This window comes from Oratosquilla oratoria, chromosome 40, assembly GCF_046742065.1.
Source record: "Oratosquilla oratoria isolate Oo_2021 chromosome 40, ASM4674206v1, whole genome shotgun sequence".
NCBI classification, from domain to species: Eukaryota; Metazoa; Arthropoda; class Malacostraca; order Stomatopoda; family Squillidae; genus Oratosquilla; species Oratosquilla oratoria.
The window spans coordinates 19401030-19424536 of NC_134816.1; the positions used below are offsets into that span (position 1 = coordinate 19401030).

Genomic DNA, 23507 nt, shown 5'->3' on the forward strand with positions numbered 1-23507 from the left:
AATGAATAAATAAATTAAATTAATAGATACATAAATAAATGGGTAAACAGATTAATGGACAAATTAACAAACTAAAGATGCTAAATTATAGTTAGATTTTCCATGTAAGTTACAGAAATCAAACTCCTTACGATGTATAGAATTAGTTGAAAAAGACCATCACCTATACACATACATAAATATATTCTGTTAAAAACGACAGCAAAAGGATTATTAATGAACTTTTTCCGTGAGCTCTCAAGCTTGCGAAAAATAGATTTCTGGTAGGGGGAGATGGAGAAAATAAAATTTCCAAAACTCATAGGAAACACGCCCAACGACTACGAAACAACCAAGAAGTAGCCATAAGACGTGGTGACAAGGCATCGATATTCGTTCTCACTCCTACATCCGAATACTTGGAGAAAATTGACACCATTTTAGAGGATAGGACAAAGTTCCAGCCCATCCAGAAGAACCCTATCTCGGAACTAACCTCGAAGGTCAACAAGATCATAGATGTCATCAACGCGGTTGCAGGTGGTATAACAGTCTGTAAATTGTCCGGCGAGTATAAACCTGGTTATTGTTATCGTAATGTAAAGACGCATAAACCCAACAACCCTCTAAGACCCATCATCAGCCAGATACCTACCCCTACATATCAGCGAAAAAAATTAATTAAATTTTAACCCCTTTTGTACCCAGCAGATTCAGCCTGGCATCTTCTCACGAGTTCATAGAACTGGTGAAAGACGCTCCCAGCCAGGGATTCATAGCTTCGCTGGATGCCGAATCTCTGTTTACCAATGTTCCTGTGGATAGAACGATAGATTTCATATGCGACAAAGTTTACAGAAGCGGACCAGCCCCCGGACTTAACATACTTGAAGAACACCTACGGACCCTGCTTCAATTTTGCACCAAAGAAGCCCCATTCCGCTCTCCCCGTGGGACACTCTACCGCCAAACTGATGGAGTTGCCATGGGATCCCCCCTTGGTGTACTGTTTGCCAGTTTTTTCATGAGGAATTTATTTTTAGCCATATTGAAAAACTTAGCCTTTATTTTAGATATATAGATGATATATTTGTAAAAACAGACTCCCTTTCAGAAATTAATATCTTGAGGAGGAAGTTTATGGAGGTGTCTGGACTTAACTTCACCGTAGAGCACGGTGAAAGAGGTTCCCTCCCCTTCCTGGACGTCCTACTCAAGCAGACTAATTGTCCTTCTTTTTCTTATAGTGTCCACGTCAAAGATACCAATCCCGGAATGTGCATGAATGGAGAAAGTGTCCTCAGAGATATAAAGACGCCACAATTAGCGCCTTTTTCAGAAGAGCCCTCAGCCATTGTTCTTCTTGGAGTAACACCCAAAAGAGTTTGATCGGGTCCACAAACTCCTTATTAACAATGGATACACGAATATCGAGGTCCAAGCCAATCTCCGCAGAGTGATCGACAATTGGTACAAACAAACACGCCCCACTACAGTAGAACACGAAGGGACCGCAATTAAGGTGTTCTACAAAGTTTACATGTCCACCAAGTACAAGGAAGATGAGAAGATTACAAAAAACATAATCTATAGAAATGTGGTCCCCAAAAACGAAAGTGACAAATTATCCTAAACAATTTTTTACAAAAGTATAAAGGCCTCTTCTCTACTTTTAAAGAACAACCCTGCACCAGAACCTCAAGAGGTTCGTCAATCCTACGTAGTATATAAATACACATGCCCAGAGGAGGACTGCATGCCCCTGTCAGTCTACGTGGGAAGGACGGCCACCGCATTATTGAGAAGAATCAGCATGCACTTGCAACACGGAGGACCTAAGCAACACCACTAGACCCAGTTTCGACGCCACCTCGATAGGGAGAATATGGTCAAAAGCACCGAAGTTGTGGCAAAAGAAGAGGACCCACAGTGCTTGGCTATCTTGGAAGCCATCTGGATAAAGGAGCTGCAACCTGCTATTAATAGGCAAGTAAATGACTTCGCCCTCCTCCCTAGCATGAAACCTGTTCGGAGGAGCCAGATGGACAACCCCAAGAAATTGGAGACTCCTCCACAGAGGCCTCCTATTCCCCGCCAAAGGGAAGAACCTCTTCCCATACGGCGTTCTCAAAGACTGAGAAGCAGACTGGCGCCGAACTCGGGAGTGACCTCTCCAAGAACAGTTTCCGCAATCCCGTGAGCTCTCCCAGTGTTCCGTGGTCATACGTGTGACCTCCCCCAGTTACAACACGGTGACTTCTCCCCGTGCTTTTCTTTTCATTTAAAATATGCCCCCTTTTCTTTTTCCTTTGTTCTGCTTGTATTTTGTTTTTTCTGTATTTTTTGGTATTCATTTCTTGTATTCTATTTACTGTGCTGTGTTTTTGTGCTCATTATAACTTTTGTGTTTCCTAGGAGTTTTGGAAATTTGATTTATTCCCTCTCCCCCTGCCAGAAATCTACTTTTCGCAAGCTTGAGAGCTCACGGAAAAAGTTAAATAATAATTCTTTTGCTGTCGTTTTTACAGAATATATATATATATATATATATATATATATATATATATATGTATATATATATATATATATATATATGTATATATATATGTATATATATATGTGTGTATATATATATAAATGTATATATATATAAATGTATATATATAATATATATATATATATATATATATATATATATATATGCAATAAGAACACTAGGAACGTGTGTTTTATAAATGCAAGGTAACCACTTAAGAAAATAAACAAACGGATCAGAGCGCTTTCGTATATTACATCTTCAGTGTAAATTACCAAGAAAGAGGGTACAGCAAACATAATATAGTAGGACAATAGTATAAGGAACTCACTAGGAAAGGTTGTGGAACTCACTAGGAAAGGTTGTGGACGAATTGTCCGGGCGTGGGTCACACGTCCAGCATTCTTATATATGTATATGTATATATATATATATATATATATATATATATATATATATATATATAAATGTATATATATAAATATATATATATATATATGTATACAAATATATATATATAAAAATATATATATATATATAAATATATAACAAGTGTAACCCAATTCTATACAAACAAGACCGATTCCTGTTTGATCGCTTCGACTTTGTTTCCACGCCCACATTGACCTCTTCGCTTGCTGTCATCGGATCTATCGTCGTCATCCATTAGCCAACCTGAGACGCAGGTGATACAGGAGACACAGCACAGGGCAAAGATATAATTCCTGTTGCTAAATTGAAGTAAAGTTTGAGCTTCTCTAACTTGACGCTAACTCTAGACGCATTTCAGGTGAGAGAGAAGTTCAAACTGTACTTCAGTTCTGCAACCGGAAAACTGTGCTGCGTCACCTGTGTTACCTGCGTCTCAGTTTGCATTTAGGCTTATCAAGAATAAAATGTATAAAGTCCGTCACGATTTGATCTTGGAAGTCAACAACTTGGGCTCATCCCTATGACGTGTTGATCTGTGATTGGTCGAGGAAAGATTGGGCCAAGAAATGGTGGTTTGTGATTGGCCAAGACCGGAATAAAGGTACGGAGTCGATTTTTTATGTCATTAAAATGAATAGATTGTTATGTAGGTATTGTCTTTAAGCAGATTGGGGGCGGGGTTTCCTTAAATTTAATTAAGTCATCTAGTGACTGCATGAAATGTATCAAAATGGATCAAAATATGCTGGGTATATGGTCATATTGCTTTGTTTCATTTACTTTTCGTTTTTTCTTTTTATCAAAACAGTTAAGTTACTTTATCTCTCTCTCTCTCTCTCTCTCTCTCTCTCTCTCTCTCTCTCTCTTCCTCTCTCCCTCCCTCTGTGTGTGTGTGTGTGTGTGTGTATTTACCTTGTTGAATATTACGGGAAGGGGAGCTACGTGTATGTGTGCGTGTGTGTGTGTATTTACCTAGTTGTATCTTACGGGAAAGGGAGCTGTGTGTGTGTGTGTGTGTGTGTGTGTGTGTGTGTGTGTGTGTGTGTGTGTGTGTGTGTGTATGTGTAGCGATACGTGCGTGTGAGTAAGACGTTGGCTTACAAATGTCAGGCTAGAAATATCAACCCCTTGAATTCCGTTCACCAAAGGAGCCACCGGCATAAAGTGGTAAGATAAGATAACCCTACGAAGAAAAGTCCTTGTCCGTGCTAAGATGCCCAGTACACACACACACACACACACACACACACACACACACACACACACTCACTCACACACTCACACACATACACATACACACACTTACACACACACACACACACTTACACATACACACACAGACATACACACACACACACAGACATACACACACACACACAGACATACATACACACACACACACACACACACACTTACACGCACACACACACACACACACTTACACGCACACACACACAGACATACACACACACACACACACACAGACATACACACACACACACACACACACACACACACACACACACACACACGGCTGTCACTAAGGCGGTCCGGGATCGAATCCCGTCCAGGGCTGAAATAATTTCAGTATCGCTGCACTGCGAGTTGTTACTCCAACTCTTGTGGGTGGGAAGTTGGTGGGTTGTGTGCGTGTAAGGTCACAGCATTACCCATAGATCGGTCATATATGAGCTCTGAGCTCTCTTCCGGGAGAGAAATAGCTGTCGATCACGAGTCCAACACGTGGTCCAAGACGATGGTCAATCACACACAACCAGTCATTCAGTCCGCATGCCAGATTACTGGCCTCCAAAAGAAACTCCAAGAAGTAAAACGTTCCTTTGGATGCCCAGAGAAGTCTTTCAAGAAGACCTCGAATGGCACATTAGAGGCTTTCAACATGAGCCAAACCATATGGGAGAACTCAGCATAGGAATGTGGTAAATAGTAAGAGGATTTTTCGAAAAGAAGTGAAAATCTGTAAAGCCAACAGAGTTGCTGCTGCTGCTGTGCAATGTAGGAAAGTAAGAAAAAGAAAGGCAAAGATAAAAAGGAAGATAAAAGGAAAGAAAAAAGAAGGATAAAAGGAAAGAAAAAAGAAGGATGAAAGGAAAGAAAAAAAGAAGGAAAAAGAAAGGAAGAAAGTCAGAAACGTAAAAAGAAAGAAAAAAGACAAAAGGAAAGAAAAAAGAAAGACGGATAAAAGGAAAGAAAGACAGAAAGATAAAAGGAAAGAAAAAAGAAAAGAAGGATAAAACGTAAAGAAACGAAGAAAGAAATAAAAAAAGAATAAGAAAAGCAAGGCCATTAGAACTTCAACAGCCTGCTACCATTCCATGTCCACACTGCCAGAAACGATCCAATCTGTCTTGGATTAGACTAGCCAAGTCGCCTTCGCGTTCGCCAAGACAAACCCCCAACCATCAAATAATATTTCCAACCATTTTCCCCATTTTTGGTTGATATAGATGCAAGCCTCGATGTTCATGTCTTCTCCCACATATCTCTTGTACCACGATACAATCCCTAATAAGTATCCCGGAAAGTTGCTTAGTGACAATAGCCCCTTTTATACACGACTGTCATTTAATTTTCCTGCAGACTGTGTGTGTAAGGATGTGTGTGTATGTGTGTTTGCGTGTATGTGTGTGTGTGTGTGTGTGTGCGTGGACGCACGGTTGCTTGTGTAATGACTTGCAGTACTGCAGTCTGTAAATATCTGTGTGTGTGTGTGTGTGTGTGTGTGTGTGTGTGTGTGTGTGTGTGTGTGTGTGTGTGCATGCGTGCGTGGACGCACGGTTGCTTGTGTAATGACTTGGAATACTGCAGTCTGTAAATATCTAAGTGTGTGTGTATGTATGTGTGTGTGCGTGTGTGTGTGTGTGTGTGTGTGTATGTATGTATGTTTTTGTATGTATACGTGTGCGTACATACGTGTGCATTTTCCAGCGCTTCTAGCGCTATGGACAATCTCGCATCATCACAAGCAGCTATAATTTGCAGACACTTTCTTTTTCGTGACCCGAACCAGTCATCTCTCTAATCAAAACCCACCAATCACGAAAACCTCATCACCACAACTAATCGTTATAACCCTGAACAACCACGACCTTCACTAAGCTCCCACTATCCTCAGACACCTAACGTAACCTTACCTAACCTAACCTAAATCTAACTCTAACCTAACTTTACCTAAACTAACCTTACCTAAACTAACCTAACCCAACCCTAATCTAACCTAACCGTACCTAACCTGATCTAACCTAACCTAAACTAATCTAAGCTAAGTTATGCTAAACTAACACTAATCTAACCTAAACTTACCTAACCGAACCTAACTCTAACCTAACCTTACACAAACTAACCTAAGCTAAGCTTACCTAACCTAACGTAACCTTACCTAACAACATAAATCTAACTCTAACCTAACCTTACCTAAACTAACCAAACCTTACCTAACCTAACCAAGCCCAACCCTAATTTAACCTAACCTTATCTAACCTGACCTTAACCTAAACTAACCTAAGCTAAGCTAAGCTAACCTAGCCCTAATCTAACCTAACCTAACCTTACCTAACCTAACCTAACCCTACCCATCTACCTCAGACATTAAAAGCCGAGGCCTCATCAACAACGTTATCATAAATTAAAAATTTCATTCATGTTAACATATATATTAGATTTATTTGTCTCGAGGGAAGTGATTTTTCCAACTAAAGGAAACTTATAAATGTTTACAGAACTGCACCATATCCATTAACATAAGTACACCTTTCACATTTCATAATACGAGTATCTGCCATCTTTACGAGCAGCCTCGTTTACATGGGGCAAGTTGAAGGTAAGTCAAGTGTGCAAGTTACTTGAACTGGAGAGGAAAGTGATCAAGTGCATGTTCACACAGGCCAAGTTAGAGGCAAATGGCCTGTGTGAACATGTATTTGCTCGCTTTCCTCTCCAGTTCAAGTAACCTGCATACTTGACTTGCCTTTCAACTTGCCCGTGTATTCGAGGCTTAACATTAATGACAATATTGCTATTACCCATCATTTTACCATAACCACAAACTTTACTACGGATATCAGAAACCAATTATATTACGACTCGATGGCGCAGTTGTACCGTTCGCGACCGCTAACGTAGCGGTCCAAGTTCGATTCCCGCCTAGAATTTAAATAATTTCAGCATCGCCGCACTGCGAGCCGTTACTCCTACTCTCGTGGGCAAGGAGTTGTGTGTGTCTGTGTTTGTGTTTGGTCACTACATTACCCATAGCTCGGCCATATATAAGCTCTAAGCTCTCTTCCGGGAGGGTAATATCTGTCAATCACGAGTCCAACACGTGATCCAAGGCTGATGATTACACATTACCAAGTGGTTCATACCTTTTGAGTGAGGCTGTACATTTGTTAACTAAATTATAGATTAACCGTTTTTGTATGCATGGCTCATGCATACGCATACCGTATTTCGTAATTCTATCTTCCAGACAGCTAATTCTACCTTTGCAAAGGCACCTTATCTCATATAATTTTTTCAGCTGTTTAATTGGACAATTTAACATCATAATGTTAGGCCCATCATGAAAGTTTATTGATAAATTTAGCTCAGAAAACATTCAATTCACTCAGATGGTAGACAAATTATAAGTTATTTCGTACAGTTCAGTTTTGAATTTAATTGAATAAACACCTACACAAAATGCCGTAAGGTTCGCCATTTGACTCATTTGTTTTGTTTTATCTATATATTTATTTATTTATCTATTCTTCTTGTTTTATTTGGGTGTTTGCTTATTTTGTTATCATTATCATTTCTGCATGTGTCCTCGTTATGGAAATATACGTGTGTTGTCAACATACATTGTCACTGTTTCATTCTAGCAAATCTAGTAAACAAAGTTCTTCTATGAAATACATTTCTAGGAATATGGAGTCAGCCAGCTGTTCGTTATTTTTTAATCTAAAATGGAATATCATTGTATGCTTGTTTTGGACTAATTTCTTACAAATTATCAAATTTGACACCATGTGAGTATGAACCTTTATTATATGTACAACTTTCTTATAAAAATATATACATTTTTATGTTTATGAGTAGGGATATATTTTCTAATATTTTACCACAAAAAAAAAAATTAAACTTTCTCTTTTACTAGGTAAACATGTGTTGTTTATTCCAACTCTGTCATCGTCTTTTAATGCAAGACGACAAACATATTGTTGGTGTTCATTTCATGACACACTAACAGTGTTGACCGATTTTTTTTTCTACTTTTCTTTCTTCGTTTATATCTTAATAATTCATTTCTACCCGAATTCCCCTTTCCTTCTTTTTTACTAAAATTTTCACCTTGATTCGGATTCCGTATACCAAAGTGTCGAACGTCTTTTGTCACGATAAGAGAAAACGGATTTTGAAGACAGTGTCCTAACGGACACGTATACCCAAAAGAAAATCCACCAATGCATTTATCAAACAAAGAATAAAACAAAAACCCTCAGGGGAATGTTATAAGAAAAAATAATAACGAATCGAATGCTGAATTAAAGATAAACATCAATGCACTCCGCTATATCGATGAAAAGACTTGCATGCGGTAATGAACGATGTATTGACCCAAGGGGCCATTAGCACGTTACTTCAAAATTGGAATCGTTTAGGAAAATGACTTTCTTTAATCTAATTGCCGCCAGGTCACGTGACTGTTTCGTTTCAGAAGAAAATGAGAAGAAGAAAAAAAGATCTGATGTGATATGATATCACCTTTTGCATATTATGGCATTTGTTAAATTTTTATCATATCAATAAACATGTCATTTGTTAATTTTCTATCTTATCAATAAATATGTCACCTTGAATGCCTTGCCATATGTGAACTATAATATCTTCAGAAAATATATATTACTTATAAATACCAATCAATTGCAATAGTTTAAAAAATAACCATTTAGAACCATTTAAAAAAAATAATAAATACTTGGTAACCTAACCATTATGTTCGAAATACTTCTCTGTTTGTTTAATATACTCTTGAACTCTAAGAAGATATACACAAACTTGATGACAAATTATATGTGATGCTCATCATTATATTTCACAAACTAAAATATATTAAACATATTTTTCATCTAGAAGAACTATACCTTGGAACAACAATTACTTGTAAACGGGGATGATCATGCAATTCTAATATGGTCGCACTTCAACTCACGACTTATAAATATCATAATCATTTCCACATCACAATTGCGCCCTCTCTGTTATCTCTCAAAATTTCTATGTATGAATACGAATTCCAACCTCATGTAAAATACAACATAACCAATACAACTTCTGCCGTATCTCCTGACGAAAAAACAAAACAAAAACAAAAACTACGTACTAAACACATTGACGGGGGAAACGGCGAAAAATTGCGCCGTGGATTACAGGAGAAGCCGTTGTAAGGTTGTTATCGTGGTATTCTCCTCTCCACAATAGACATTCCTTGAAGGAGGATACGTGGGGGACGCTCACAGAATTCATGGTTGCTTGAGGAAGTTGACCGAACCTGTCAAAAGTTGTTTGGAGTGAGAAGAGTGGCTTCGTGGGAGTTTGACCCCAAATTGATGATGATAATGAACATGAAACAAGTAACCTGCCTTTCACTGAGCATTTGTTTCCTCGATCATGGATCTGGAGTCTACATGTGAGATTGCCATGGATGAAGTACAGTCAAGGGAAAGGATGAGACCATGTTATTGAGATTGGACTTGGTTCCATATACATACATTATATACATATATATATATATACATATATATATATATATATATGATTGACTAGATAAACACCATATGAGGACGGAGCCTTTATTTGTACGACGTTTCGCTTATTACAGCTTTTTCAAGTACAAGTTGAGATACAAATGCTTGAGATTAAATAAGGGGAAAGGAGGGAACGGGGAGAGAAAAAGGGGGGGGGAAGGAAGAGGAAGAGGAGGAGGAGGAGGAGGAGGTTGGGGGGATTGGACACTGGGAAAGGATGAGAATGCTGGCCCAAACGTCCGGGAGCGAAATGTCCACAAAGGGTGGTTTAAGTATTTAATATTTTGCTGGCCATGGGTATTAGGGGAATAATGTGAGGAGATATGTTAAACATGCCCCTGTTTTGTTCAATAGTGTTCGTTCCTTGAATGATTGCTGCTTCTAAACACTTCCTGCGGATTTTGTCTGGTTCCCGCATCAGCAGCTCTGCATTCTTCCAGTCCATAAGATGGTTTTCCTTGTTTCTATGTGTCACACATGCATTGGTGGTGACATCATGCCTGACGTCGTAACGGTGTTCACGTATTCGTGTATTCAGGTCGCGTGACGTTTCTCCGATGTAAACTTTATCACATCCTGAACACGGAATACGATAAACACCGGCTTTGGTGCTCGGTGTCTGGTTGTTGTGTGTTTCCGTCTTCGTGATGTCTTTTATTGTTCTGCTTGTCTGGCACACTATTTCCAAGTTGGTGGTTCTTAAAAGACGTGTCAGGTTGGTGGCAACGTCGCCGGTTGGCAACACGAGACGTCTAGTTGTGCTGTCCTGCTGCCTACGGCTTTCCCGAATCTTAGCGGCCTGCTGTTTGCAATTATCTAAAAGAAACTCTGGAAATTTTAGTGTTAAAAAGGTCTCTTTAATAAACCTGCCCTCATTTAATCTCAAGCATTTGTATCTCAACTTGTACTTGAAAAAGCTGTAATAAGCGAAACGTCGTACAAATAAAGGCTCCGTCCTCATATGGTGTTTATCTAGTCAATCTTGTCGGCAGACTGCCACTTTTAAGCATATATATATATATATATATATCTATATATATATAAATATATATATATATATATATATATATATATATAATGTATGTATGTATTTATGTACATACTCGTATATATATTTATACATGTATGAACTGCCGAAATACAGAAAGGATTTATTGTCCTTTTAAGGAATATTAGAAGGGTTATTCATTTGTAATTCCTGTATTTACATTTCTGTGATATATATTGAGTCTCGTTGGTATTTTCATAATGCCACATGAAGATAAGAGTGCACGGAGATCACTAAATAATAGATTAATTTCAACTTTTCAGTCCTTGAACAGTCTTTATGTGAGGCATCTGTAACAGAAAACGGAAATTGATGCGTCAGAGAGAACGTAAATGTAAGCAAATTCTTTATTATTCGCGTGAATTTTTTCTTTCTTTCTTTCTTTTTTACATATACCAGTAGGTATTTTCCCCCTTGTTAGGGGGTGGCCAGCTAATGTATGCGTCCACCCTTCACCTTTCCCACACTCATTTGCTGTCCCTTTTATCTTAGCTTTTTTGATATACAATTACGCAGGCTAGTCTTTCATCCACGGTGGTCGGTGTAAGCAAGGTAAAACGAATATATAAGGTACGTTGAGCACCCCCCCTCCGCGCACCTCCACCGTGACGTCATAGGAAATCCAGAGGGGGAGAGTGAGAGGTAGAAGAAAATGTAAACTTTAAAGGAAACCATCTGTATGTATGGTAAACTTTAAAATTTCACTATGATGTTCACATAATACTGTGGCGAAAGAGCATGAATGAATGTTGCATAGTGTGCCTGGATGGTTGGTATGGTCGTGTGAGTGATGCGTGATATCGGAGAGAGAAAGCATAGCAAGGGGTATTGTAGTGAGGGTATGCGTGGGGGGACCCCAAAAGGGGGGGGGGTCCCGGCGTCGCCCGCCATACCTCGCATAGCAGCAGAGTAAGCCTAGATCTGGTGTTGAACACACGTGTAAAATCCTCATATTCGTTAGTTAGAATAGAGTGAAGAAAGTGACACTCCTGCCTTTCCCTGACCCGGACAATTGTATGCGTGATCTTATGTTCATCACTCGTGGCATAAATGGTCACGCCCATCTGCAATAGAAAAGGTGAGTTAAGGTTCCAAAATGGTACCGTTACGGCATAATGGCAAGCCTGAATAGGCCCACTTTTGGCTAAGAGGGAAACCAGAAATGGGCATAAAGCGGGCCATTTCGGGCATGTTTACTGGGTGCAGTTCACCTTGGAGGAAGAAATCAACGATTCCCTTCCATTTTTGGATACCCTTATCATCAAACATGATAATTTTTTAAAATTTACAGTCTACAGGAAACCAACCAATAAGGACGATTTGACTCACTTCCTATCCCACCATGACCTCAGTATTAAAAATGGTGTAGTCATAGGTTTCTACCTCAGAGCTCTCAGAATATGTAGCCCTGAATTGTTAGAGGACGAGTTTAGGCACATAAAGGAGGTTTATCAGAAATTAAAATATCCAGAGTGCATCATCCACCAGTGTAAGAAAAAGGCACTCAAAATAATGGAAGGGCGGGAACCAACAAAAGATCCAGCTAGGAGGCTTATCCTTCCAGCCAGCAGCGTCACCGCCACCCTCACCCGGACACTTGGGCGTTGCAACATTCAGGTAGTGGGCCAGTCCAGCAGAACTATCAAAGAGCTCTCAAGAAGGAGTGACAGCCAGGACGAGATGTGGGGAAAAACGCTGGTGTCTACCGCATACCCTGTGCTGGATGTGATAAAGTATACATCGGCGAGACCTCTTGTGACCTGAAGACCCGGATCCGGGAGCATCGCTACGATTCCCGGAACAACATCACCACCAACGCCTGTGTTATCCACCGGAACATCAACGACCACCTGATGGATTGGGATAACGCAGAACTTCTGTTTAGTGAACCAGACAGTGTGAGGAGAAAATGCCTCGAAGCGGCCGCCATTCAAAGCTTCAAAACCATTGAGCAGAACAGAGGCATGTTTAACATCGCCCCTCCTATCATCCATCTGTTACCCGCATTAAATAAATGTATGATATGTCCCCCTTAGTCCACTTCAACAAACTGTCCGAAATGTCCTCCTTTGTCTCCACCAAGTCCCACCCCTCCCCGATAACCTCTCCCAGTTCCTTCCCTGTTGGCTTATATGTGCTCAGAGTGTGTGTCATGTCTGTACTTGAAAAATCAACTTGAGAATCAACTCAGCGCTCCTAGAGGTCGGACGTCTCTTCAACCAACTCTCTCCACAAGCTCCAAGTATCATCGCCGGCCGGTGGTGGCTGGGAGATATATCTCCTAGCTGCTGCCGGTCTGGCATGGCCGACCTCTACGTTGACGTCGGCAGGCGGGTTTACACCAAGACAAATACACACACACATTTCCCAAGTCACGTAAATCTCTGTTTTCAGAGTAGTGCTTGGAAGAAAAGAGGCACACGCACACTTTCTCACTAGCAAAGCAGAGGCCCAAACCGTCTCTCTCAGTACGCCCAATCTGACCGCAGGCTGGTTGACGGAGAGACTTGGGACACCTTTCTGTCCGACCGGCCCGCAACCAAACGCTGGCCTCTCGCTGACGCTGGTGAGCGAGTTTACACTTCTGACATTTACACACAATTCCCAATCGCGTAATTCTCTGTTTTCAGAGTTGTGATTGGAAGGAAAGAGACCATACAACACCCGCCCGTCTGCCCCTCCCTCGCACCGCCACTGAATCGACTCTTCCGAAATCCAAACCCAGCCTGGGGATAAACAGGCAACGCTCGCCCCACCTGTGGCTCATCAGGAACGCGCTCGCCAGCGGTGGCGGCGAGGAGTTATCTCCTTGCCGCTCCCGTTCTGGTCACTGATCTCTTCGTTGACGTCGGCAGGCGGGTGTACACCGCCCGTCTGCCCCCCCTCGCACCGCCCCTTGATCAACTCTAAAAGGACTTCAAACCCAAAACCTGGGGATAATCAGGGTACGCTCGCCCCACCTGTGGCTTATCAGGACCGCCCTCTACACGCGGGAAGTGAAATCAACTCACTTCTCGTAAGATACACACATACACCTCTCACGAACAGAGCCACAAATCACGCACAAACATCTACACTTACTTTTTCTTCTACTAAAATTCGCTTCCTTTCTAACTTTCTCTTCTACTACATCTTCTCATTTCAGTTTACCTCCCACTAAAGATTTTTCCGTTTTTCCTCCTTTCTCTACTACTACGCCTCCTACCATTTTCTAAACTTTCGTTGGTGATCCTAGCCCCGTTGGTAATCCTAACCCCCGGCGTCAAGCGCTGCCCTCCAAGCTCCCGGTCGTTCTCCTAAGCCACGACAACAAATAAGCCCCTAATCGCTCGCAATTCGCCCGGTGGCAATAGCCCTCTTTTATACACTACTATCTTTTCATTTTCTAACAGACATTCTTCCCCTCCCACAAAACCCGATCCCGCGCAAGCGAGGTGGTCTTTTCTTGGAATCCAGAATCCAGTACTTGAAAAAGCTGTAACAAGCGAAACGTAGTACCAATATAGGTTTCGATCTCACAAGGTGTTTATTCTCACAGTCTTGTCGGCTTTTGCCATTGTGATTCATATATATATATATATATATATATAATAAATATATATATATATGTATATATATATATATATGCAGAAAAAAACACTGAGAAATAAGAAGCTTAGTCCGAACGTTTTCGTCTATTTAAGACATTATCAAGGAATACACAGTTACAGAGACAAAGGTGGATATATATACATAAAGTTGAAGACAAGCTAGGAACATGGGAAGGACACACAAGATGCTTCACAATCAGGTAGAGCCGATGTTTACATATACGGACGTTTGGTCCATGACGTTACGTCACCCCGGCTTAGTAGCACTTGGAGAAGTTCTTACAATTTTATCAATAACAAAACCATCAAGCTTAAATAATCCTAAACTTAAATTGATATTATGGTCAAAGGTTTGTTTAATATGACTGGATTCAATAATGTTTCTTTCTAATAAGGATCTACAAGAAATTATTACATTAGAATTATCCCAGTCAATAGGATGATTGTGGTCTCTTACATGGACAAAAAGGCCACTGGAACTTTGCCCACTCCTTACACTATATTTGTGCTGATTTATCCTAGTTTTTAAGTCTTTACCAGTTTGGCCGATATAAAATTTGTTACATTTAAGGCATGGAATAGAGTAAACACAACCTTCATTTACTTCAGGTGAATTTTTAATGAGCTTACTTTTTATAGTATTATTATTTTTGAAAACCAAGTTGATGTTGAATTGTTTGAGAATATTAGGCAGACCAACTAATTTCTCACTGTAAGGAAGAACCAAAAGGTTCTTTTTGTCAAATACTTTTCTTACGTGTGAGGTGTTATGGAAAGTTTTGTAAGCCATTTTATGAGATGTGTCTACTAAGTGCTTTGGATATTTTAATTCAGAAGCTATGCTATATATCTTCCTCAGCTCATCATCCAAAAATTCCAGGCTACATATCCTGTAAGCTCTAAGAAACATAGAACTAAAGACAGAAAGTTTTGTCTTCTGATGATGAGCCGAGTAAAAGTGGACATATGATGCGACATTAGTAGGTTTTCTATAAACGTCATATTTAAATTGTTTACCATTTCGATGAATTAAAATATCAAAAAATGGCAACTTATTCTCTATTTCTATTTCAAAAGTAAATTTGATTGAAGGGACCATACCATTTAGTTTTTCAAGAAATAAATCTAAGTTACGATTAACAGGCCAAAGAACCTTTTGGTTCTTCCTTACAGTGAGGGTGTCTGAGGGTGGGTGTGGTGTATACATTTTCGTTCACTCAGTACCACCAAGCCAAGACGTGCTTACCGAAATTACCGCTCTCTGAGTGTTATGGTATAGCTTATCGAGTTATCGGTTAACGAAGCTTTACCGGTAGCAGAATTTTTGTCGGTAAGCTATCATTAAGTTTGTTGCCGATAAAACCGGTAATTTCACCGGTAGCTGCCCACCACTACTCTGATCTCTACTTCATCTTCACTTTCTTTCTCCGAGTCCTCATGTGCTACACCTTCGTCACTTTCAGTGTCACTATCACTTTCACATTCACGTTCAACACCAGGACTATGATCACCATCATCACAACTAATACTACCACTGTCACTGTCTCTCGAACCTACATCACTTTCACCCCAGGTAAATTCTCCCTCGCCTGGGTGTTTCCATAACCGATCGACATGCACTACTTTACTCGCCCGTTTTCTGCCAGGCATTTCTAGTCGGTAATTCACTGCGGATATTACTTCCGTCACTTTATATGGTCCTTCCCAGTCAGATTGGAGTTTCGGTGACTTCCCAGGCTTTCTATGTGGATTATGCAGCCAGACCATATCGCCGGGCTGATGCTCTGCATTTCTGGCGCGACCTTGGTACTGCCTCCATATAGCCTGACCTGACACTCGCAGATGCTGCCTCGCCAAGCGGGAAGCCTCCTCCAGGCGCCGCTGCATCGTCATCACGTAATCACTATAGGTACGTGGAAGTTCTGCTCCCGGTGGTCGACCGGTAGAGAGGTCGACTGGCAGACGAATTTCCCTGCCAAACATTAACTTGGCTGGCGTGAATCCCGTGGCCTCATGCTCAGCTGAACGATAGGCCATGAGCATGTACGGAACCCATAAGTCCCAATCGCGCTGGTCCTCCTGACAGTACTTGGCCAGCTGCTGGACAATCGTCGCGTTAATCCTCTCCACCATACCATCGCTCTGGGGCCTCAGGGGAGAAGTACGAGTCTTATTGATGCCAAGCAGACTGCAGCATTCCTTAAAGACTCAAACTCTCGTCTTTGGTCTGAGTGCAGTTCCCCTGGGACTCCATAGCGCACGAACTCCTCCTCCACGAGGAACTGAGCTACAGTCTCTGCCTCGTGGTTAGGTAGAGCAAAGACTTCCGGCCACTTCGTGAAGTAGTCCATTACCACGCACAAGTACTTGTTTCCCCTCTCTGTGCACGGAAAAGGGCCGGCTATATCCACAGACAGGCGTTCCATCGGCGCCCCGGTGTGATATAACTGCAGGGAGGCACGAGTCTTGTGGGCGGGGCCTCTCTTTGCGGCGCACACACGGAAAGGCTTGCACCACTCCTGCACGTCTCGTCGCAGGCCCACCCAGTAGACTCGCTGCCTCAACTTTTCGAGAGTGCGTTTCACTCCCAGGTGGCCGCTGGTATTCCCCTCGTGCATCTCTTTCAGCAGCTCCTGTCGCCGAGAGCATGGCACTACTACCAGCCAGCTTACCTCTCCTGTTCGTGCGTGCGTCCAACGCCGGTGTAGGATTCCCCCTCGCAGACTCAGTGCCTCCCACTGGTCAACAAGGCCCTTGGTAGCAGGACTCTCGGGTGATACTGTCTCTTTGGGAGGCCTTTCACTGCTGGCCTCTAACCACCCAATCACCAGAGACAGGTCAGAATCCTCTCGTTGGTCCCTCTTCCACTTCTCGTCTGCCTCGGTGGTGCTGTGAGCGACGGTTACTTTCCGCACAGCCACCTCAGGCTCCCGCCGTGAGCAATGCACACACTCGGGTGGGCAGGGACGGCGACTTAGGCTGTCGGCGTTGTTATGCACCCGGCCAGGTCGGTGCTCGATCTCATAGTTGTACTGCTCCAGTTTTCCAATCCACCTGGCCAGCTGTCCTTCCGGTTCCTTCATCGTCTTCAACCATCTCAGGGCGGCATGATCCGTACGAATGGTGAAGCGCGTGCCATACAGATAGTGATGGAAGTGGGCGAGTGCTTTCATCACCGCTGCCAGCTCCTTCCGTGTGACGCAGTAGTTCCTTTCCGCCTTATTAAACTTAGCACTGTAGTAACTCACGACATACTCCTTTCCATCACGAAGCTGTGACAGCACGGCTCCCACACCCTCTTGGCTCGCGTCCGTGTCCACAATGTACGGCAAGCCCATCTGGGGGTAGGGAAGCACTGGCGCTTCCACCAACGCTCGCTTCAGTGCCACGAAAGCTTGCTGGCACTCCTCGCTCCACTCGAAAGCTGCTCCCTTCCTCGTCAGATGGTGCAGTGGGGCGGCGATAGTGGCGAACCCTGCCACAAACCTCCGGTAGTACGTGCACAAGCCCAGGAAACTGCGCAGCTCCGAGACACTCTGAGGGACTGGCCATCCTTCCACAGCGGTGACCTTGAGTGAGTCCGTCCTCACACCTTCCCTTCCGACATGTCCCAAGAACGGCACTTCTGACTTGAATAGAGTGCACTTCTTTGGATTCAGCTTCAGGCCAGCCTTCCTCATGCGGCTGAACACTTCTGTGAGCCTAGCCAGCTCCTCCTCGAAGCTGTTTCCAAACACCAGCACGTCGTCTAGGTAGACGACTGCCGCCTTCCATTGCATACCGTCGAGTACACGTTCCATGAGACGCTCAAAGACTCCAGGGGCGTTCATGAGGCCAAAGGGCATCACGTTCCAGTGCCACAGGCCTTGCCCAATCGAGAATGCTGTCTTCTTTTTATCCTCAGGCGCCATCTCGACTTGATGATAGCCTGACTTCAAATCCAGCGTGGAGAACCACTGGACCCCACCGAGAGCGTCTAACGTCTCGTCGATGCGGGGGAGAGGATAAGCATCAGGGACAGTGACGGCGTTCAGCGCCCGGTAATCTACGCAGAATCTCCGGCTTCCGTCCTTCTTCGTCACTAGGACTACCGGCGAGCATCACGGGCTGTCTGACCGCTCAATCACTCCCGTTGCTGCCAACTCTCGGACAAGCTTCTCCATTTCTTCTCTCTTTGCTGGTGGGACCCGACGAGGCGCCTGCTTGATGGGAGGACTATCTCTGCTATAGATGCTGTGCTGAACTAATGACGTGCGACCCAAGTCGATGTCTCCACTGCTGAACACGTCACGGTACTGTGCAAGTAATGCCTTCACTCTACTTGCCTGCTCAGCTGTCAGCTGCGTGATACTCCTCTCTGCCAAGTCTTCCAAGTACTCAGGCAGGCCCTCTGGTAGGTCCTTTTGTTTCTTCTCCTCCTTCGGTGACTCCATCTTGCTGTTAGCGGTGGCGATAGTGGTGGATGCGGTGCGGTGCAAGGTCGTAGTAGCAGAGGTGCGGGCCACTCTTCCTCTCCGTGCTTTACCTTGGCTGGGTGACTTGACGGCCTGAGATCTCTGCCCTCTGGGTTCCCTTACCTCATCCTTCGTGGCGAGCTCTCCATTAGGATTCAAATGCACTTCATAGCCTCTCACTGACATCCTACCCTCCTGGAGATCAACACACGCCCCCACGCAATAAAGGAAATCCAACCCCAACAGGCATTCATCTTCCATCTCCGCTACAAGCACAGGCAGGCGTTCAGTCACCCTGCCTACAGCCAATTTAACCCTGTAACACCGCACAGTTGCTGACCCACGCACTTCACACCACGTTCTGGTAGGACTCTCTCTCGTGCGAAGGTCCTCTTTGCCCCCGTATCCACTACCATCTCCACTTGGCGTCCATTGATACTCCCTGCCACCTTGATGGCGTCGGACGCCGCCACCTGACAACACCTTAGATGGCTTGGGGCGCCCGAGTGCTCTGCTGGGAAGGTGCCCTGGCCCCCAGCTGCTTCAAGTTTCCCGCCGACGGCGTCACCCCCTTGGGCTGGCGGCACTCAGGGGAACTGTGTCCTCGTATTCCACAATTCCAGCAGCAGGGCTCGAACATCGGTCGCATTCCGTCCTCCAGCGACCGTGCCCTCCTCTTGCAGTCGTGCTTTTTGTGACCTACCTGACCACAGTTGAAGCACGATCCTTTGAAAGGCTTGGAGCTCACCTTCCCACCAGGTTGAGATGTCTTGGCACTTGTCTGCGCACGCCTGGCCCAAGCACGGCTCGGGAGCAGCAGGGCTGACGCTCATGAGAAAGGCTTCAAACTCCGCTGCCCTTGCCAAAGCCTCTCTCACGTTCTTGGGCGCAGCCTGCTTCACATGTATTTGTAACTGCCTATCGTGAAGAGCGTCCACGAAGCAGTCCTTGGCCAACATATCCACGGTGTCCTCCGTGGCCATGGGGTAAGCGCCTCTCACTAGCGCTTCCACGTCCTGCGCTAGTAAGGGAAGGGCCTCGTCCTTCCCTCGCCTCCTCGTCTTTAGTTGAGCCCGGAACACCTCCGGTTGCCGCCTCCTGCCGAAACGACGCCGGAGAGCCCCAGCTACACTGTCGTAACATCGCAGTTGCGCGGGGGTTAAGTGCTCCAGCACTTCCAACGCCTGCCCTTTCAGCACACTCACCAGCTGAAAGGCCTTCTCTTCCTGTGACCAACTATGACGAGCTGCAACCACATCGCACTGTGCCTGGTACGCGTCCCAAGACACCTTCCCGTCATATTCCATCACCTTCCTCTCTTTCTCGTACCGCGTGACCTCACCACCTCCACAGGCCCCCCCGGGGTTGCAGTTCAACTGAACGACTCCCCAGACGTCTCCCTGTGAGGTCGGCCCCTGGGTTCACGTGGCAACAATATTTCTTTGTCGCGGCTCGTGCCGCTTAAATTCTTCTTATCGGCTTAAGAAACCTGCACAGCGAAGCTATAGCGATAATCCCATACCACACTCCTGGTCATATGGCCATTTCCCGAAGGTTGAGTGTGGTTTGAATTTTCCGCCAAAATCATCGGAAATTTAAAATTCCCGGCTCTGTGCAGGCATGCGCATTGTCGACCCCACCTCCCCCTCCCTATTCCCTCCCTTCTTACCCGGCTAGCTCGAGCCGGACGTCGCGTCACTTCAATGAGAAATGAAGGCTTCGCCTGTGGGAGGAGGGAGGGACCCTAAATCTGTGCAGGTTTCTTAAGCCGATAAGAAGAATTTAAGCGGCACGAGCCGCGACAAAGAAATATTATCGGCTGAAAGAAACCTGCACAGCGAAGCTATGCATGAGACGAGGACAGGTGGGAGGAGAGGTGAAGCCTGAATCAAACCGTTATTACGTGTGTCTTTCCTATGGGAGACTTATTCATTTTATCACTCAGTAGAGGGGAGACAGAAACGTCAAGTACCCACGCCGAAGAATGTGACATGCACAACATTGCACTGTTCACACAATGCGTAAATTATACGAAATTTGTATCCTGTTCAACGGTTCCTGGCCCCTCCCCACTCCTCGGTCGCCCTTTGCCCCCTCCACTTTTTTGAGATGAGAGGGGTGGAGCCGTTTCCATGGCGACACATGGGACAGGGGCGACTGAGTGGTAGAGACACCGTGTCCCCAAGGGAGTCGTCGATGTCCAGTCCCTAGGTCCCGCACCCGCTCCACAGAGTGGGTGCGGAGAAACTCCAGCGACCGGCGTAGGGCCCCCGACCGAAGCCAGGGACGCAACAACCTGTGGAGTGCTGAGGGTATCGGCCCGGGCAGGTCACGCGGGAGAAGCAGTATGCTCCTGTCGACCTCCCGTACCAGCCGTCGGCGCCCCAAGCGGCTCAGTGGAAGGGCCGGGGTCGCGAAGTTGAGGCCCCCCCCCCCGCCACCGAAGGAGGGAGGACGTGTGAGAGAAGCACGCTCTTTTGGCGCAGGGGAGCACCCGAAGGACGCTGACTGTGTCCCACTCAATCCCGAGCCAATAAAGTCTGTGTGGGAGCAAGGGCAGACCCGTCCCAGTCCACCCCGAACTCCACGTCCGCCAACACACTCAGAGCCATTGAGATGTCGGCCGATGCACCCTCCCCGGTGGGCAAATGCATCCACTAGCCGTCTAGGAACATGAGTGTGGAGACGCTTGCTTCCGTCCAACGTACGCCTACCACTCTCACTAGTTTCGTGAAGATCCTCGGGGTAAGCGAGAAACCGAAAGGGAGTATGCGAGGCCAAGTTCGTTTCCGAGCGACCTCGTCCGTGGGCGTTAGTCAAGAGGCTTCGTCCTGGGTGAAGACGTTCCCTGAGCGTCTCCCACGAAGACGGGCCTGGACCCTCGGTATGTATCCAACTCACCCCAAGTCTTCCCGCGGGAAGTTCTCGAAGCCCGTGGCGAGCGTCTTCATCCAATAGTGTGCTATGGCAATTTGTGACGTCTCGTCACCCACAAGCGGACTTCTATATGTTTAATACCTAGTGACATCATGTGATTGTACTGTGACGTCACCGGATTGATCATGGCGCCATAGGATCGTCTCGTGACGTCACAGGGACACAAATTGACGTCATAGGACTACATGGTGACGTCAATTTATCACAATGACGTCATCATACCGTGACATCACTGAGTCACAGTGAGCGTTGAAATAAATTTTGACATGGTAAAATTCTGGACCATCATGACTGTAGATTAAATTAAGTTGAATAGGAAAAGTCATGTTCATTTCGACCTAAGTCACAGTGAGCGTCGAAATTAATTTTAACATGGTAAAATTCTCGACCATCATGACTGTAGATTAAATTAAGTTGAATAGGAAAAGTCATGTTCATGTTGACCTGAGTCACAGTGGGCGTTGAATTAGTTTAACATGGTAAAATTCTTGACCATCATGACTACAGATTAGCTTAAGTTGAATAGGAAAAGTCATGGTCATTTCGACCTAAGTCACAGTGAGCGTCGAAATTAATTTTAACATGGTAAAATTCTCGACCATCATGACTGTAGATTAAATTAAGTTGAATAGGAAAAGTCATGTTCATGTTGACCTGAGTCACAGTGGGCGTTGAATTAGTTTAACATGGTAAAATTCTTGACCATCATGACTACAGATTAGCTTAAGTTGAATAGGAAAAGTCATGGTCATTTCGACCTAAGTCACAGTGAGCGTCGAAATTAATTTTAACATGGTAAAATTCTCGACCATCATGACTGTAGATTAAATTAAGTTGAATAGAAAAAGTCATGTTCATGTCGACCTGAGTCACAGTGGGCGTTGAATTAGTTTAACATGGTAAAATTCTTGACCATCATGACTACAGATTAGCTTAAGTTGAATAGGAAAAGTCATGGTCATTTCGACCTAAGTCACAGTGAGCGTCGAAATTAATTTTAACATGGTAAAATTCTCGACCATCATGACTGTAGATTAAATTAAGTTGAATAGGAAAAGTCATGTTCATGTCGACCTGAGTCACAGTGGGCGTTGAATTAGTTTAACATGGTAAAATTCTTGACCATCATGACTACAGATTAGCTTAAGTTGAATAGGAAAAGTCATGGTCATTTCGACCTAAGTCACAGTGAGCGTCGAAATCAATTTTAACATGGTAAAATTCTCGACCATCATGACTGTAGATTAACTCAAGTTGAATAGGAAAAGTCATGTCCATTTCCACCTGAGTCACGGTGAGCGTCGAAATTAATTTCAACATGGTAAAATTCTCGACCATCATGACTGTAGATTAGCTCAAGTTGAATAGGAAAAGTCATGGTCATTTCGACCTGAGTCACAGTGAGCGTTGAAATTAATTTCAACATGGTAAAGTTCTTGACCATCATGACTATAGATTAGCTTAAGTTGAATAGGAGAAGTCATGTCCATTTCGACCTGTTTTTTTTTTTTTTTTTTACTTATATCGATATCAATATCAATATATCTATATATTCATTTATTTATTTATTTTTTATAAAAATAATATTGTACAATTCACATAGTGCATAAATTCTATGTAGAATATTGTATCTTGCTCAGCGGTTCCTGGGCCTTCCCCTACCCCTCGGTCGCCCTTTGCCCCCCCTTCTTTTGCGAAGAGGGGTGGAGCCGTTCCCATGGC

General features: G+C 44.0%; 1 protein-coding gene across 1 annotated transcript; it reads right to left on the reverse strand.

Moving 5' to 3' along the window:
* Window positions 1–19332: 19332 nt before the first annotated feature.
* On the reverse strand, window positions 19333–20206 carry LOC143020485 (uncharacterized; the record flags this gene model as incomplete). The annotated part of the gene is made up of 2 exons (XM_076176909.1): window positions 19333–19629; window positions 19676–20206. Coding segments are annotated over 2 exons (828 nt in total), but the record flags the coding sequence as incomplete, so codon positions are not given.
* Between the last annotated feature and the right edge of the window lie 3301 nt (window positions 20207–23507).